The sequence below is a fragment of the Trachemys scripta genome, chromosome 8, assembly GCF_013100865.1.
Source record: "Trachemys scripta elegans isolate TJP31775 chromosome 8, CAS_Tse_1.0, whole genome shotgun sequence".
Classification (NCBI taxonomy): domain Eukaryota; kingdom Metazoa; phylum Chordata; order Testudines; family Emydidae; genus Trachemys; species Trachemys scripta.
Window position 1 is genome coordinate 14,530,816 of NC_048305.1, and position 19,749 is coordinate 14,550,564.

Sequence of the window (19,749 nt, forward strand, 5' to 3'; positions counted from 1 at the left end):
TTTAGCGCTACTCCCCTCGTCGGGGAGGAGTACAGAAGTCGAATTAAAGAGACCTCTATGTCGAACTAAATACCTTCGCGGTGTGGACGGGTGCAGGGTTAATTCGATGTAAAGGCGCTAACTTCGACATAAACGCCTAGTGTAGACCAGGCCTTAGTGTAGTTTCCTGCTAAATATTATGGTTTCTGTACTATGTGATGCTAGGTAGAGCCCTGTAGCACAATGGAACACTGAAGAAAATGAAGCAGTAATTTCGGATAGAGTACCAGAATAAAGTGTTGTGTGTGGGAAAGCTGGTTGGATAATCTCCTAAAAGGGCACTGTCACTTCAGCAATGAAACTGATCTCTGCTATTATTTTGGAGAAGTAATTGGTTTGCAAATCTGTGAATCCTAAGTTGTCACCTATTACCAGCAGCAGACAAAATTCACTATTCTGCATGCCCTTGCTAGCTTGTAGTAATCAAGTTGAGGTATTTGGCTATCGTGGATGTAGTCTCTTGCCTAAATAGTTTTTGCTGCTGAAAGTAAAAGCACCTTCCTTCCAAGTTTACCAAGACTTTGCCCCTGGATGTGTTTGGTCAGGAATTCTGCAGAATGACTTGGTTAATGAATAATTTATTCAGTTAAGATATTTCAGAAGGTGTGTTTATAGTTAATCTACAAAAGGGCTAAACTATAATTTAATTATTGCAATCCATTTTGTGTGGCTGATAGTCAATTGACTTTATTTGCAATAATCAAGTCGGCTTCCTGTTTAAAAGTTGCAGGATTGGGCCCAATAGAGGAGTAAAAGGATCTGGTTTATCCATGGAAACCTTGGATGATGCTGGGGGAAAAAAGGAAAAATAATTGGCTAGTTTAAAAACTTTAAAATCAAGAGTTTGGTTTAGAAAATGTAGTACAAACCTCACATTTTTGTTGCCTCTCCTTTTTTCCATGATTGGTGACGGGACTCCGTAAGATGCACCAGTTGGACAGATACTAATATCTCAAAACAACTACTGTCACATTTTAGTAAATGAAGTTCTGTTGATGGTTAATAATAGTATAATTATTGTACTCCATAGAGAAAAGTAGGATTAACTCTTACAACCCTCTCCTAGATTCTAGAATGTAGGCATTCAATAGACAAGACAAGTACTATAGATTAATATACTGGGTGCCAATAAGAGAGAGAATTTAAATCTCCATTGAATGACAGTAGATAGCTAATTGTATGAGTGTGAAAAGAGTCAGGTTTCACACACTTAAAAATAGAATCCTTCCACTCACTGACAGTTCAATCCCCTTTGCCATCTCTGCTTAAACTGACAATGGGAGTCAGAAAATGGTGATAGTCTTCGTGTTGAGGATACCTGTCCATTAAGAATTGTACTGAATTCAATTGACAAAGACCATTAAGCAGCCAGCCAATCAGAATAAATTTTGGTTATATCAGCTGGACCAAATCTGATCTATTGCTCTAGATGTGAAATATGGCATTGCCTATTTCTTGAGCCATCCAATATGACTTGCATAAGGACTTAGCTATGTGTCTCCCATAACATTAACAGGAATACTTTGGCTAACTCAACATGTTTGGGTTGACTCTACTACAGTGGTACGCAAACTTTTCCACTTGCCTCCGCCTCTACCATTCCTGGAATTTGTTGTGCCCCTCCTCCAGTTGTGCCCCATTGCCACCCTTACTTCTCCGCTGCTGCTGGCGGCAGCATTGCCTTCAGAGCTGGGCAGCTGGAGAGCTGGCATGGGAGGACTATTTTTTTTTTTTTTTTAATCCTGCTCCCATCCCACGCTGAAAAACCCACTCCCATCCATTGTGTGTTAAACTTTTATACCGCTACTGCAGTTATGACAGTGGGTTCTGTGGAACCTGTGGGATCCTGCAGGACCCTCTGCCGTAATAGTAGGCGCAGGATAAAAAGTTCAGAGTGGGTATTATGGGATAAAAATAGAGAGAGTATTGCGGGGTATTCTGTATGAAAATAAATGTTGTGGATTTTTTTCACCCTCTAAATCATTTGAAAATTAGGCTAACGGTCTGAACAATCCACCATTGAGATTTCAGCTGAAGCTATCCTCTAACTACAGTACATCTGAATAGATTTTATTTACTTTTTCAAACATTGCCTCTGCATTATATTTCATGCTCTACCTGCTGCATTATCGAAGGACAAGTTCCTGTAAAGGGATGGATTTAAATGTGATTTATATTATGTTGTACAAGATAATATTGCTTTGATCTGATGCTTAATCAGCCTAGATGTATGGCAAAATGATCTAATCTGAAATCAATATTTGTGAACTCTGGACTCACAAGCAGTTCTGGCAAACACATCTGATCAAGGTTGTTTATTTCAACATATGCTGTGACAAAAACATACTCAATTGTCACTTGCCTGGGATGAGATTCATTATGAATGTTCTAAAAAAACCCTTGCGCTATCGGGTTGATATAAGCTTAAACTGAAGATCAATAGAAATGTTTCCACGGTGGCTCAGTTTAAAGGTCCAATCAAAACAAATTCCAGAATAAATAGTGAACACTAAACTAGCTCTGTAGCTTATAAAATCAGAAGGCATTTTAAAGTGTTTTTAATGTGTGAAATGAGTTGACTTTTTTTTTTAACTTGACAGCATTTTTTAGATACAGAAACGCAACAAGCCTTGCACTAGAGCAATGCAGGTACAATGAAAACTTTCACAAATGTGGGATCATGCTGCCCGCAAGCCTGTGACCCCCTACCTGCCTCCCCACCCTGTTTTAAACCAGGAACCTCATCTCAAATGTAAATGACTCTTGTTGAGCTCTTGTGGTGAGAGTCTGTATGCCAAAGAACTGGTGTAGGGCCCAGAAAACTCTCTGTTCCTGCCACTTCATTCAGGTAGGGTGTGTGTGTGTGTGTGTGTAGGGGGGATTGCGCTCTTTCAGAGCTTCTGTTCCTCCTCCCCTCTCCCCCCAGTATGTGTATATCCAGGGCACTGTGATAGCATTGTTTTTGCAGTAGCTGTACTGGTCACTGCTCCTGGATCTCCATTCAGAAGAGTAAGATAAGGTTGCATTTCTCAGCATTTATTGTACTAACTTATTTTCCCCACAGCTTTGTGGAGAAGGAAGCTATGATGCCTCTGATATCAACTGTGCCAGCCACCCCACCCTCTTTGGAAAAATGTAGAGCCCAACCCCCTAGAAAGCCCTGGTGGAGGAACTTCTGCAGGGTTCTATGAAGGAGATAATGCTGTGGAGCTCTTGCTCTCTAACCCCCCTTCCACATCCGTTACACCACGCCCTGTTTGTGGAATCAGTGGGGGACTATCGGGCCCTGGAAAATAACCTGTTGTCTGAAACTAGAAATATTTACAGTTCTTGTTGTAGTAGTGCGTGGCTCTCTCAATGCCGTCGCTGCAATCATCACTTGAACAAACCTGTAACAAAGCTCCATAACCAATGTTCTGACTAAATGCTTTTCCCCCCAGTGAAAATGAAGTTGCTATAAATTCCATTAATTTAGAAAAAAAATCAGAAAGGTTTTGTGAAGGGGGGGAAGAGGGAGAGACTAGTAGTAAATATTTTATATTATGATAAGGTCTCAGTCCAGGTCTGGGCCCCATTGTGCTGAGCGCCATGCAGACATAGCAAAGACAGTCCCTGACCAAGTTGGCTTCAAATCTAAAACCCCTGACTGATGAAGAGGTAGGTTATGGGGATCCAATGATACAAGCATATAGTCGGGAAACATTTGGGTGCTTGTCAGTCTCTTTGAATCTTTCCTGTCTTCCTCACAGCTCTCTGGCCTGCTCTGACCCTGTAAATGTGTCTCAATCTCCATTATTTCTGTGTGGTCACAATAGCCAAAAATGACTAGTGGTCTTTGGGTGCCCAACTTAGGCTCCCCCTCTGGTTGTCTTGATTTGCATTGGTGGGTGATCAACCCTTTCTGAAAATTAGGCCCCTTTAGGGTGTCTCATGTTAGGTGTCCAAAAATACCCCCCACCTCCTGGGGTGTCTGTGTCAACCATTGTGCTGCACCCAGCTGTCACCAAACTCCGACTTGTCTGCTCTGTGGTGACATGTCTCAGAGTGCATTGTAGGTCTGATAGAACCGGGGGCGGGGGGCGAAATTAAATTGGGGCCAAATAGGGAGGCAGCTAGAGGCCTTACAGAAACCATATTGAAGGGATAGCAAGGTTCCTTATCCTGACTTCTATGAAGTCAGTTGTAATTTTGCCCGTCCCTAGAAGAGAGGAGGTGATTTCATTTTTTTCTTTTTTGCTGTCTGTAAACTATGCTTCTGGGTAGCGAGCCGTCGCTGTCTAATTAATATACTATGCCTAGAAGTGCCCTATATCCAGGCCAGGCAGAAAAACAAGTGTGGGCAAATTAGACCAAAGAATTTGAAATCTCTGCATTTTCAAAATGAACTTGTTACTAAACAGCTAATTTAAGTCATCTTTTGATCTCAATGATTGTGAAATGTAAGGAGCCACCACTGTCTAATACAGTATGCCTAGAAGTGCCCGATATTCAGACCCAGGCAGAAAAACAAGTGCGGGAGAATACACCAAAGAATGTTGAAATCCAATCACTTTCAAAATGAACTTGTTACTAATCAGCTAATTTAAGTCATCTTTTGATTGGAATGATTGTGAAATGATATTAAGTAATAAGGAATGTTACCTGTTGCTCTTTCTTTTGCAGTGGAATCTGGTATGTGATGATGACTGGAAAACCCCCCTGACTACCTCCTTGTTTTTTGTGGGGGTGCTTATTGGATCCTTTATATCAGGACAGCTCTCAGACAGGTAAAGTACATGCAGAAGGTTAGCCTTGTTGTTTCTAGAATTGTACAGCTTGACCTTACCCTTTAAAAAGAGGAGCGTAAGCTTTCCTTTCTGAGCATGTTTCAAGACTAATCTGTGCTCAACCAAAATGAGGGTGCTAAGTCATATACAGTGAGATTTTAAAAGGGGCCTAACGGAGTTAGGTGCCCAATTCCCATGACTTTCATTGGGAACTGGGCACCTACTCCATTAGCTTCTTTGAAATTCCCAGCTCTGTTCTTCTATTCGTTCAGCAGGCACCTTTAGAATTAAAATCAATGATGCACTTCAAACTAGGAACTAATCTCTGCAAAGTGCACATGTATTTGCCTTGTACTCAGATGTGGTATTTGACCATTCGACAAAGGGTCAGTTGATATTTCTTTATCCATGCTCTTCAAGTAGTTTCATCAAGAATAAAACATCTAACATCATAATGGAAGACCCAGTCTAGGAGCAGTGAGATGGCTTGAACTCAATTCACCATTTTTGTCAGTGTACTGAAGAGGGTTCGATGGAGACAAACTGAGCAGATCCAAAATGAAGGATGGAGCCAACCCTAAATTACTGTAAATCATAACGTGATTCATCAGGAGCAGATATATTTTTCATAGATCCATTCTTCAGATTAAAGACTAGAAGGGACCATTAGATAATCTGGCCTGACCTCCTGTATATCACAGGCCATTGAAAACCACCCATTTAATCCTGTATTAAACCTAAAAGCTTGTTTGGTTAATGTCTTTCTTCCAGAAAGGCATCCAGTCTTGATTTGAAGACATCAAGCAGATATGGAGAATCCACCACTTTCTTTGTTAGTTTGCTCCTGTGGTTAATCAGCCTCACTGTTAAAAAAATATGTGCCTAATTTCTAATTTGAATTGGTCTGGCTTCAGCTTCCAGCCGTCAGTTCTTGTTATGCCTTTTTCTGCTAAAGAGCCCTTTAGGACCTTTCTCACCATGAAGGTACGTAGACACTATAATCACGTCACTCCTCTCAACTCTCCTCCCAAAGAGCTGCCATGGTGCCTTTGAGGATGAGCTCTCACTACCTAGAAAATGCCTTATGCAGCTGGCATAAGATCTAGCCTCTGACAGACAAACTCCTATCATGTGTCTTCTTGTTGCGAAGGCGTCCTTAATTGAAAGTATGGGTGTGAAAGGTGGGTGTCTAGTACCTACTAACGAGATTGCTCTGGACACAGGGGGCTTGTTAGCTATGGTTGGCAGTCCACCTAGGAGAAGGGACTCCAATTTCAAACTAAGAACTTCTGGCCTGGATAGCTGGTTTGTAAAATTTGTGCCAATCACACATGCTCTATGGCAGAGGTTCTCAAACTGGGGGTCAGGACTCCTCAGGGGGTCACAAGATTATTACATGAGGGGTCGCAAGCTGTCAGCATCCACCCCAAACCCTGCTTTGCCTCCAGCATTTATAATGGTGTTAAATATATTAAGAAGTGTGTTTAATTTATAAGGGGGGTTGCACTCAGAGGCTTGCTGTGTGAAAGGGGTCACCCATACAAAAGTTTGAGAACCACTGCTCTGTGGGTCTTTGTCCTCGGGGAGTATATCAGTACAATGCTAGGGCATCCCCTGGAAGCAACATGTGACCGCTTCTCCTGAAGGCTGTGGAAAATGGGAAAAGGCTACCACATTCTGGGTGCATGTGGCTAAAGAAGTGAGCCCAAGACCTATGTTTGGCTTTCTTGAATGTGGGAGCAATGACTGGGAAATCAAGAGAAGAAGCCAAGATGTTGAAGAAAAGGGGAATGCACATTATCTGTATACAAGAGTAAAAATGGAAGGGGTTGAAATCCACTGATACTGGATAATGTATTATGACTCTGTAGCAAGGGGGAATGGAATAGGTATGATTATAGCAGTAATATTAAAGGATAGGGTATTGGATATCCAAAGTAAGAGTGACTGGCTGATGAAAGAATAGCACTGAGCAGAGAACAAATATTGAATGTTATATGCAGATATGCGCCACAGGTTCATTGCATGATGGAGGAGGAGGAGTTCCAGATAGTGCTGGGCCAAGAGATAAGTGAAGTACCACAAGTTGAGAACACATGGGAGAATACAGTGAGGGCCAAGTGATTGTCACAGAGAATGAGGCTTTGGAACTAGAAATGAAGCTGGTGAAGATACCTTAGTGTTAGCCAGAGCCCACAGCTGGTTGTTGCCAGTACTTACTTTATAAAGAGGAAACATCACTTAATGACATACAAGTTCTTTGCCAACCGGTCCCAGATAGATTACTTCCTGAGAAGAGGAAGAGACTAGAAAGTGATTCCAGGAGAGCAAGTTGCAGAGCAACATACATTACGTGTAGTGGATTTCTGTGGGGGGAGGCTAGCGGGGGACAAAAGATGAATTACAGAACAAAGGATCAAGTGGTGGAAGCTCACAGATAGAGAAGTTAGTCTGAGATTTAAGGATGAGGTTCCGTAGAGATTGGACAACAACCAAACCAACACAATGACACCAATGAACTTTGGGGAGGAAAATATCCAAATATATTAACACAAACTGCCTCTGGCCAAATGAAAGGATGGAAATTTTATGGCAAGGAGATGTGGTGATCCAGCGATGTGCCAGAGGTAGTAAAGGAGGAGGATCGGTTTAAGCAATGGCAGAAAGTGGAAAGTTGAGGAATATAATCTGGTGAAGTAAATGGTGAAAAGAGTAGTTGTAGAAAAGCCTTATGAACAGAACTACTAATGAAGGAAAGTGAAAAAGGAATATATAGTTTAGGAAAGAAGCACAGAGGACTTGGGAGCTGTGAAGTGTGTAAAAGATGGAAGACTGCGAAATCATTAGAAGGTGTCAGCAGTTTTATGAGAAACTATTCAGTGAAGAGACTGCAAAGAAATCATTGAGCAACAACCTCTTAAGACAACATTAAAGATGACGAAACATGGCTAGGCAGTGGGACCAGACAAGTGTAACAATTGAGGCATTTGAAGCATTAAGCCAGGAGGGGGTAGTGATGAGGAAAAAAATTTTCAGCTCGTCCATAGTGGGGAAAAATGTCTGACAGGCGAACTAAGAGTACATTGGTCCCTATCTTCAAGGTAAAGGTGATGTGCAAGAATGTAGTAAGTAACGACCCATCAAGTTAATGAGTCACACAATTAAATGGCTGGAAAGAATTATTGAGAAAAGTCTTCAGGAGGAGCTGGAGTATCAAGTAAGCAAGAGCCAGTGCCAGGAAGGTCAACAATGGATAAAGTGTTTGCAACCCGAATGCTGCAGAAGAACAGGGAAAAACACAAGGAATTGCACTTTGTGTTTGGATTTGGAGAAGGCTAATGACAGAGCTCCTAGAGAATTGATAGGGGGGTGACTGTGATCAATCAATCTGCTGGAGACATACGTTTTGGTCTATCATGGACACGTATGAATATAGCGCGACCGTAGTGAGAAGCAGCTGCAGTGAGTCATTCACTGTGAAGGGAGGTCTATATCAAGGATCAGCCTTAAGCCCATTCCTATTTGTGACCTTAATGGACACCTTGACGCAGGAGATTGGGCGACAGGGTCCATGGAGCATGCTTTTTGCCAGTTACATTATGTTGTGCTGTGAAGATAAATATGAAATGGAAAGGGACCTAGAACTAATGGAGGGCTGCATTAGAAGAAAATGGCTTACAAGTCAGCCAACAAAAAACAGAATACATGTGATGCTTTGTCAAGAGGGACAATGAGAAGCCAGTAAAACTAGATGATGTGGTTAGATGTTTGGCTGCGTGTGTGTGTTCTCCCTGTGTGTTGCCCCAGCTCTGTGCAGACACCTGGCAAAGCAGACCTCAAGCAATCTGCCCAATGACCACAAGATCCGTTAAGGTAAGAAGGCGTCAGGCCACGTTTATTGTCGACAAAGCACGGTAATCGCACCTGGCAGACTCTACAAGGATACTAAGATGTATATACCCGTGACAATGGGGACGCAGCTCAGTGAATGGTGGGACTTTCCATTCCCCCCTTGGCTGGACAAAGATACTCCCTCTGAGATACATCTTTATACCCTGATACAAACAAGTTCCGTACAGCCTCTGACATAGTTAGTTACTGCCCCCTGATGTGGCTAGGTATTACCCATCACCTTGTACATGTTGGTTCGATTAAAACATTTCTCGTACTGTCATCCTGACCTTATCTTTTAGGAGGGGTCAGCGTGTTCCTGTTATCCTTGGGGAATGTTTTTGTACCATCCTTGATATCAGGATGTTCTGGTACCACTTGATATTGGGATGTGTTTGCGTGAGTACTCTGTGACTAGCACTTCTTAGGAATGTGTATTTTTGCAATATCAGCCCTGTTCTTGTCAGATTCTGTGAGCAGGTCCTGCCTCATACCAGGCCTCTGATACAAGGGCTTATGTTTCAGGCTCTCTTCCTACTACAGATGGTATAGAGTTTAAAGTCTGTGCGGCAACTTAAATACCTCCATCCAGTGTTGAGCATTGATGGGAATGTTAGGGGCTGCATGAAAAGCAGTTGGTGTAAATGGAAGGAAGTGATGGGAATTCTCTGAGATAAGAATATGCCAAAGAAACTAAAAAGCAAAGTGTATAAGGTCATGATTGGGCCAGCCATGACGTATGGCCGGTGAGGAAGAGGGAACTACTACTTCATGTTGCTCAGGTGGGTCGTTGTGTAGGATGAGAGCTGATAGGTTATGCAATGAAATGGTATGAGCCATGATTCACGTAGTCCCCATCACAGAAAAGCTGAGGGAGTATTGACTGAGATGGCTGGGTCATGTGAGATATCGGATATGTTGGCCAGAGAGTACAAGAACTAGTAGTCACGGGACAAAGTACCCAAGAAAGATCTAAAAAGGGTGGTTCGAAACGCTGAAGGAAGACATGAAAAACATTGGTGTCAGCTTGGAAGATGCTTGCCAATAATGCTTGGGGAAGAAGAACAGGAGACACTCGCCCTGCTTGATGGAACAAGGTGACAGTGAAGAAGAAGAAACAGATTGAACTCTAAGTCTCTCACTGCATGGCATTTTCTCCAGTCCTCGAATAATTCTTGTGGGTCTTTTCTGTATCCTCACCAATTTTGCAACATTTTTTCAAAATGTGGACCCCAGAATTGGACGCAGTTGTCTCAGTTCAGGGTTAGCTGCACCTCTGACTCCTCCTCCTGTGGTCTCTCTGGACTTTATGCCTTGAGTCTTCCATCTCTTTGGGGTGGAATCCTGCGATTCACCCACTCTTTGACCAGGATACGAGGCTACTGCCTGTGTACCATTTGTGATTGCTCAGCAGGCCTGACTGGGTTCAAGCTCTGTGAGTCTTCTCTTCAGAAGCTGTGACCAGTGGGTCAAAACAGCCTTTTCAAAATAAAGTATTGTGTAATCCAGACAGTAGGTACAAAGCATGACAAGTGCAAAGGTGGGTAACACAATAGTCTATATGCATAAATGACATACCTAAAGCCTAGCTAGGCCTACCTTATCCAGACACCCCCAACTTTGGGAGCGAGGGGACAGTCTACATCCCTGGAGTCTGTCTCCCTCTCCCCTGTTCCTCAGAGTTTGCCCTTTTATCCACCCCAAAGTTCTTTGTCTTCCCCTGTGCCTTGAACCTGATGAAATTGGCTTATGTGGCCCACCAGGGGGGTCAGGGATAGACTTCAAAGCAGCATTGTCCTTTAATTATGAGCAAATGCAGGGCGGGGGGATTTGGAAGTGTTTGTCCCCCATCCAGGCTACATGTAGCTTAAGCCATGCCTGACTTCACCCCTTATTATCATATAGCAAACAACACAATAAAAGTCAACCAGAAGAACATAAAATATTATGGGCATCTTCCACATCCTTCATAGCACTATTCCAGTAATGGTCTCACCAGTGTCATGCACAGTTGTAAAATCATCTCCTTACTCCTACTCACTATGCCCCTGTTTATGTATCCAAGCATCGTATTAGCCCTTTTTGCCACAGCATTGCATTGGGAGCTCATGTTGAGTTGCTTGTCCACTATGACCCCTTTTATGGAGCATCCTCAAGGATTTTATGTATCTGCTCAACTCTTGTACAAGGAATCAGCTTCTTGGGATGACGAATGTGGGTTTGTAAAACTTGATGGAAGTTTTAATCCTAAAACCTCAAGTACTAAATTGCATTTAATCCAAAAGTAATCCACTGACTCTTGCCCGAAGAGCAGAACTCGGTTAATTTAATATTTTAAAAAGGAGACATGATAATCACTAAAGCTTTCTGGCACCATTTGTGGTGTGGGAAACCTCTTTAAAAAAAAAAAAATCTTCAGCATGTAAATTTACTTTCAGATACATTCAGTTCTGCCTTGCTGCTGTCAGGGCCCTGATAGGACTTTTTAGTAAAATTTTTGACAAGAAAGAGTTGTATGTTCTGAGTTTCACCTGTGCTGTTGCAGAAACCACTCTCCACGTGAGAGAATATTGTAGCCACCCTTTATAATAAAAGCCCCTTAAACTCCACATACATATCAATGTGTCCTTATGGATGAGGCAGGTATTCTGTGGAAAAATAGTACAGTCTTTAATGACATAAGTCTATATCATCATCCATATGCACATTGGGGCCGAATTAAGGTTGGAGAGGCAATCTTAATTCTGTCCTTTCCTAACTTTTGAGTGCTTGGCTTTGCAACCTTAACACAGCATGTGGAGGGGTTATGTGTCTTTAAATCCAGAGGTTAGCTTGCAGTTATATTTCCATAAGAAAAAGGAAAAGAAACGTAATATAGACCAGAAGTGGAGAAGAAGGAGTATAGTTAAATCATTGCTAGATTTCTACTACTTCGGTTTTATTGTTCCAGCAGAATAAGCTGCTATGAGACTCGCTCTCCTGCATGTTGATTCTGCATCCGTTGAAGTCACGGGCAAAGCTCCCATTGACTTTAATGCAATGCAAGATTAGGCCTCTGATTAATTGTATATTTATCACACTTATTGGCACTCTGACTACCTTAGATAGATAAATGTCTTGCGTAACTGCAGCTGTTGTATTGCTGTTTCTATACTTTTGGGAGCTGAACTATTTCTGCCAGTATGTGAAAATCAGAAGTGTTCTTCAAGAAGGACAATATATTAAACCTTCTTTATACTACCTATTATTAAAGTTGTCCAACACATCCCATTTTAAGAAACCCTTTTTTCTGTTGCCTATAGTGTGACCAAACATATGAGGGTTTGGGTTGAAATTTTCCACGCCAGGTGTCTGCCTCAGGCTGACTTTTGTTTATTTAAAAAAAACAAAACAAACAAAGAAAAAAATACTTCAGACAGAATAGTTCAGTTGTTTCCAAGAATGAGACTAGGTCACGGAGCTGGGAGGTGAAAGTGGGAGTGGCATGGAGACTAGGTCGAGGAGCTGGGAGGTGAAAGTGGGAGTGGCATGGAGACTAGGTTGAGGAGCTGGGAGGTGAAAGTGGGAGTGGCATGGAGACTAGGTCACGGAGCTGGGAGGTGAAAGTGGGAGTGGCATGGAGACTAGGGTCAAGGAGCTGGGGTGGGAGGAGATTGGAACTTGGACAGTGAGCCTGGAGGGGGAGTGTGGGACTAGGCTGAGAAGTCTAAGGAGTGGAGAGTGGGTCTGGGTAGACAATAGGGTGGCCAGGTGTCCGGTTTTTGACCTGAAAGTCTGGTCGAAAAGGGGACCTGACGGTGTCCGGTTGGATCTACTGACTGGACACCCAAAGTTCAGTTACTGTGGGTGGGGGAGGTGCCGAGTCATCACCTGTGCCAGCCGCTACTCAGCTGGGGCCACCTCTTATCTGCATTGGGTGGCTGCAATTCCCCGTGCTGGCTCCGCAGACGAGTCCCTCCCAACCCATGCAGGAGATTGGGGGCGGGGGGTGGGGAGTGGGGCAGAAGGGGAAAGAGAAGTGAACGGGGGTGGGGCCTTGGGAAGAGGTGGGGAAGGGGAGGTTCTGGCACTCCTGCTGGAGTGTTTGTTTTTTAAATATTACAAAGTTGGCAGCCCTCTTGTCGACAGGGAGAGTGGAATTGGGGCAAGGAGCCAAGGGTGGGGTAGAGGCAGATTGGCACAGGAACAGGTTAGAAATGATGTAATATTTGTGAAGCACTCAGATACGATAGGGAGGAAATTAATAAATTTGTCTTCGTACAGTAGTTGCCTTTGAACAAGGCCTAGAGCTGCATACTGAACAGTGAGGAGAAAATAAAATATTGAATAGCTTCTCATTAAGTGAGCAGTATCCGTCCTGTGTGCTGAATGAGGAATGGGATCTGGAAAAAATAGTATGTGATGATGTAATTAAAGGCTATCATAATGTATATGCACAAGGGGGCTGAATTGTATCTGCGTCACAGAGATACTAACAACTCTTTAGGATGTCTGCTCTTCTGAATTATTTTTGTTAATGTCTTGAGTTCCAAAGAACCTCCATTTTTAATGCTCCTAAAAATGATGGACTAATAGAGCACTGCCAGTGTTGATAAGCTATGTGGCTTTGAGTGGGATGTATGTGCTAGGTCTGTATTGCCTAGCCATGCACCTTGAAATTATTTTTATTCTGTATTTTTTTTTAATATAACTTTCCTCTCTTTGTTTTTGCAAAAGGTTTGGCAGGAAGAGTATTCTCTTTGCAACCATGGCAGTGCAGACTGGCTTCAGTTTTGTGCAGATCTTCTCTACCAGCTGGGAGATGTTCACAGTGCTGTTTCTTATAGTTGGCATGGGACAGATCTCGAACTACGTGGTGGCCTTCATTCTGGGTATGAACATGTCTGTTACATTAAATGCTTGCTGAGTGTGCTGGTGAATGACTTAGGTTTTAATTCCAAGCAGATCGTTTGATAAGAGACTGTCACATTCTCCACTGTGCATAATCCTCAATCTATTCTACTAGGATATTTTCTTGAAAAAATTAAGGAATCTCTGTAAACAAGCATGAACTATATGCTGAATGTACATTTTACTGTCTTAGACGAAAAGAGTATTTTAGAAGACTTTTAAATAATAATGAAAAACGTTTCTTTATGCCAAACCGTAAGCTACAGTGTCCAGTATGTTTATAAATTGAGGTGGAAAAGAAGGAATTCCCACTCCCCCCCCCCCTTTTTTTTTTGAAGTACCTGCATTAGGACCCAATTCAGCAACTCACTTGGATATATGCCTAAATCCCATTGATTTCAGTGAGACTTCAGCATATGCTCAAAGTGAAACATATGATTAACTGTTTAGCTAAGTCAGGGCCTTAACAAACTTCCATATTCCGAGAGCTACTCAAATGGTGAATTCAGAGAAGTTGCCAATAATTCAGACGCAATAATGTTCTGCAGATAAAGGAATTTGAAAGTTTATTATACTTAAGTACCTTTCACTAGTTTTGTCAACTTCTCTCGATTTGCGTGGAGTGCTGTGAACACAGTAGTTCATGCTTTGCTCAAGGAAAAATGTACTCTGGCACGGTCAGGTCTGAAACCCTCGCCCTGAATTTTCCTCTCTCTAGGGAAAGAAACAGGCTCTGGAAATAGTTCAAGGCCTGTTATCCAAAGGAACAGCTCTCAGAAAAGCCGCGTCAACTCCCTCCCCACTCCACCCACCCACTTGCAGCGAACTTTTTTACTGCCTGTATTTCAGTCCCATGCCAAAGTTGTACCTGGTGTAAATCCATTGGCTTCAGTGAAATTGCACCTTCTTATGCCAGTGCTGGATTCCATTGATCATATTGCTTTAATAACTACAGTGTTGCAAATTAAAATGACCCTTCCATATGGCAAAACAAGGTAAAGTCTGACTAAGTGACCTTTCGCCAAAGGTTAAGTTACTGAAAGGACTGTAGATTTGCATGCATTCTTGACAGTGAGATCACATTAAATGTGTATAGTTCACTCACTGTGCCACCACTGGTTTTGGTTTTAAGCAGATGTTGATCAGACAGTTAAAACATTTTTATAATTTTTCATTTTTAATCTCATTTGGTTTACAAACTTATTTTTCCTAAAACCAGAAGCATTGTAACCATATTATAGTGTGTTACATGCCAGATTTTTCTTTTTCAATGTAATCCCCTGCAAACTGGATGGAAGCTGGAAAGGAAAATGCTGATACATCATGACCACGAATATTTCAAAAGAACGGACTTTTTTCACAGTGCATTTACTACAAAGTATGATTTCCAAATGAGATGATTTAAAGAATATTCATTCCAATGGTAGCCAATTAATTAATTTCATCATCCATTTATCATTGTTTTATTTAGTGTTATGGTCAACTCATATGCTATTGCATATATAATCAGTGCATGTTAAATAGATTTAAGTTGTAGAATTATAGAAGTATAAGAGTTAATAAAAGGCCACGCTATAAATAATCCTTAAACATCCAAGAAAGCATGAATTTTTCTTTCAGCATATAGCTAATATGTCTTTGATAACAGGGTTACATCTGAATAATTACGTTAGTTATACTGTGGCTTTAAATACATACTACCTCATAGGAAAATAGCATCTGAAACGGGCAGTCCCTCAATAGGATACTAAGGTTGGGAGTATCTTGTAAAATGCTGATAACACAGGAAAAATGTACCCATTTCTATTCACTTGAGTCTGTGCTACTAGAACACCTGCCATCCCTCCAAGCGAATCTTAGTGGAGAGATTAAGGGTGGATTTATTTTGTAGAACTGCTTCCAGATGTGAAGGCTCACACTCAAGGGTTCAATCCACTAGAGAACAGTGTGATAGATACTTCAGACTTGCATGGCGTCCTCTCTAAGGGCTTGTTCCATAGCCTGCCAAAGTCAGTGGGCCTGAATTTAACTGACTGTGGAAAGTTATCTCCTAGGGACACTTTATTGAATATTCTCAAGCAAGCTCACTTGACTTAACTGAAAACTTAGTGGTTAAGGGACACGTGGAAGTAAAATATCTTGGTACTGTGCTATCAACATTTCATACTCAAGAGGGGAGGAGACAAATGAACTGTGTCCCATAGCAGAGCCTTCCCCTCGCCATGTGGCTAGCTAGCAAGTGATTTGTTCCAGAGGCCAGTTACTTTTTTTTTTTTTTTTTTTTTTTACAAAATCTCATTCGCCTCTGTTGGGCACTTTCTCTCAACAGCACAATGTGGCCTTAGACAAACCTATTTTGTGTCTCAAGTATCCATTTCTAAGGCATCTGTGTAGCACTGCTAGTAAAAGACGACCTTAAATTGTGAGATTGACCTCCTAGTAGAGGTGCAGGGTGTGATGCTTCCTGAAGGTACCCGGGGTTGTGAGGCAGCTCGCTGCCACCTGCCCTTAGCATGAGGAAGCCTTGTCTGTGCCTGCCATGGGTCAGCTCCCCGACGCCAGCGGCCATGGGCAACATAAGCACTCTCCTCTGGCCTGGCAGGCCCCATGTTACTCTGCAGGTGAGCAATAGGCCCTCCAAGTATCTCCCTGGCATATCCAGCCCCTGGTCCACTCGGTATTGAGAGATTTGCTGCATCCAAAGAAATAGTGCAACCCAGTTTACCAGTTCCCCCTCAGATCGCTGCTTTTCTTTACACACACCTCTTAGATATGTTTATAGTGAAATCAAGTACAAGTTTGTTTAACAAAGATTAGAGATTCAAAAAGTAGGAAATAGAAGTATTGGAAAGAAATGGTTACATATAAAAGAAAATTGTAACACACATTCTAAAGCCTAGACTCAATTAACAAAATACTCTCAAGTCTTGTAGAATATTGCTCCCCCAAAATCCTTGCAGTGCTTTACAGCCAGGCTTGGCTGTGACCCTCCTTTCAGCTTGCCTCCCAGGTGAAGGATTCATGTTTCTTTGCCCCAAGATATACTTGTCCCATCCTTTTGCCTTTATTTATAAACAGGACACCCACTGCTGTGTGTTTCATCTTACAGATTTCCTTTCTTGTAGATTTTGCAATCTCTCATTTTACAACTGGCGAAGTATGCCTCAGGCTGTATGCCTATTTGCATACAATACACCATACCCGTATAGTTAAAAATAGGTGTCTCTTACCTCCTGCCTGAAAGGAACATTCCAAGGTATGTCACCTTTTGGTGACCTTCTTAAATCAAAGACCTTAAGAACATAATTTTCAGTATGGATACATGCCTCCTTAAATACTATCCGTACATATATTTCACAATGATTATGTCAGCTATAGCTCTCGGCAGAGACCTTCCGTGCCACTCTTCAGAGAACTGTTTTATGTATATGTCCGACTTGGGGATCCCTATGAAACCCATGCCTGCCCCTTCTGCCCTCTGCCGATTTGCACCAAGAGGTCCCTGGGTCACACAGGGAAAAATAAGTTGTGGAGAAGATCTAATTTCCTCTGCCTCATCTCCCTTCTTGGATCTACCTTCAGCTCCTCAGAAGAAGAAGAATTCTTCAATACTTGCTAATAAGTATAAGTGGATTGTCCAGCTTTTCCTGAATCCAATGAGGAAATAAATCAGCTGAAAGAGAAAAAAAATTACAGACTCTCATTCTTATAATTTGACTTTAATGGTATGTTTTTTTGGGAGGAATGCTGTTGAGTGAAGGTTTCTGCCTCTCTCAAGGAAAGTTTGCCTGATGGGAGGCTTGAATGGGTTTTCCATTATTTGGGAAAGAACAAAGTACAATATTTGAGAAATCCAAACTGAAAGCCAAATTTTGGTCCAATTGTTGCTGTTAGCAGATTTTCCATTCTTAAATGAGATCAGGATTTGGTTCTACACACTTAACTTAGTACACAGTTTGATCAAATAAATGAACCTAACGATTTGACAAAAACTTAGCCGAGGTTTTAGTGTTGTGCATTAACAAAGCAAATAGGTCAATCAGATGAGTTATTGTACTTCTAGAAGAGTATCAGGATAAGTTAAGTATTTAGGATGAACGGGCAGTTAAATCATGGATTTTTGAAAGCACTGGGCAGTGTTTTTACGCCACATTGTATTAGGCTACATAGTTATAGCATGTAAGTGGCAATCATTTGGATTCCCTCTGCTTTATCACATGTAGGTTAGAGCAATGTGCTGTACTGGTATGTAAGAATGTGCTGTCTCATTAATGATAAGAGAAAGGGAAAATGTAAGAGAAATACACACCAGCTAGAAAGGAGGAAGATGTAACAAGCAAGAGTCAGCTGTCATATAACTATTCTAGGGCTGCAAGCCATCTAGCAGAAAAATATGGTGGGAAAAATGTTATAAAAGGGTGATCATAGAATATCAGGGTTGGAAGGGACCAGGAGATCATCTAGTCCAACCTAGTGCTCAAAGCAGGACCAATCCCCAGGCAGATTTTTCCCCAGATCCCTAAATGGCCCCCTCAGTGATTGAACTCACAACCCTGGGTTTAGCAGGCCAATGCTCAAACCACTGAGCTATCCCCTTCCCCCCCAAAAAACCTTGAAAGGTCATTGAGTCCAGTCCCCTGCTTTCACAGCAGGACTAAGTACTGTCCCTGACAGATTTTTTTTGCCCAAGATCCCTAAATGGCCCCTTCAAGGATTGAACTCATAACCCTTTAGCAGGCCAATGCTCAAATCACAGAGCTATCCCTCCCCCTACCCAATGATCCAACAGTGAAAAGTTTTAGTCATGACCAGGCAGTTGTAACCAGGGTGCTTTTAGGAATCCTTATTTTGGGGGAATGTATCTGGTTGAAAAACAAACTGGGCCTTCTTGGTCAAAGCCTGGTGTTTGAAATAGGGATGTCTTTTAAAAAAATGTTTCTATGTTAAACTGAGATGCCATTTTGACACTAGCATCTTGATAATTTCAGTTAAAACCACATACTAACAGTTAATCCTATTCTTTTCCACCCCTGTGAAACACTAATGGGGAAACATTACTTTTAAATGTTCCAAAACACAATGTAAAATCAGTACTATGCAAGGGGGCATGGCAGGGTCTCAGCATGGCTAATGGGTGTCACAACCGTCAGCAGCATGGTGCTGATAAGTAAGTCAGGCCATCAGCAGAGATACAGTTTATCCCCATCCAAGCCCTGGTTGTTATCAGTCTTTTTCAGATGAGGTTGTTTGAAGTTGAAGGGGCTGTGCCAAGCCTTTGATCTAAGTTCATGGATCATTACTGAGCTGTACAGCACTGACGGGTTTCTGAGCTAGTAAAGTTGCTATTAAAAAGATTGTCTTTTGCTCAGTGGGCTAAGTCAATGCCATTTGCTGAACTGAAAATCCTTTTAGAAAAATGTGTTGGGTCTCTTTTTAACCTACAACACTGTGGATTAAGTTGGAGACATGGTGATTAACAGGAGCTGTATTTGTTCTCTAGTGATAACTATTCCTACATAAATCCCATCTATTAGGCTTTGTGAGTTTGGTGCTGATTAGATAACCTTAAATGGTTATTAACTATATAACCTCTCAGCATGTAAGCTGGGTAATTGGCTTCCAAACTCACAATGTACCTGTTTGTGTTCTCCTCAGTATTTCATGAAGGTTAACCAGTACAAGACAGCAACCTAGTTCTGGGAAGATAATTAGAATGTTATGTCTGGTCTTACTGTTTAATCCATCCTGTTTCTAAACTCTCTCTGTGCATGTGCATTTGTGTGTGAAGTTAGCATCTGTTGTTAGGAGACAGGCCAATGGGAGCTGCTGGAAGCGGCGCGGGCCGAGGGGCTTTCCCTGCACAAGCGGCAGAACAAGTTTGGGAACCACTGCATTAGTGGGAATAATTTCTTTTTGAACCTATGTTTCATTTCTGCAGTTCTGTCCTTCAGCCGTCTACCTGGAAAGCCTTTTCTACAGGAACTTTTTCTTTCCTTCCTTAGCTTCAGGCATCTATTACTTTCCATGGTTACCAGATTTTTTGTGGTCAAGTTATGTGACTATAAAAATACACTACATTTGTACAGTATCAGAGGGGTAGCCATGTTAGTCTGGATCTGTAAAAGCAGCAAAGAGTCCTGTGGCACCTTATAGACTAACAGAC

The 19,749-nt window shown here is 42.0% G+C and overlaps 1 protein-coding gene across 1 annotated transcript in view; it reads left to right on the forward strand.

The window, feature by feature from the left end:
- Nucleotides 1-19,749, forward strand: part of SLC22A4 (solute carrier family 22 member 4) — a 69,879-nt gene that overhangs the window by 17,293 nt on the left and 32,837 nt on the right. The window contains exons 2-3 of the mRNA XM_034779760.1: nt 4,702-4,805; nt 13,413-13,567. Of these exons, the coding sequence (XP_034635651.1) occupies nt 4,702-4,805; nt 13,413-13,567 (259 nt within the window). The remainder of the gene's footprint in view (nt 1-4,701; nt 4,806-13,412; nt 13,568-19,749) is intronic.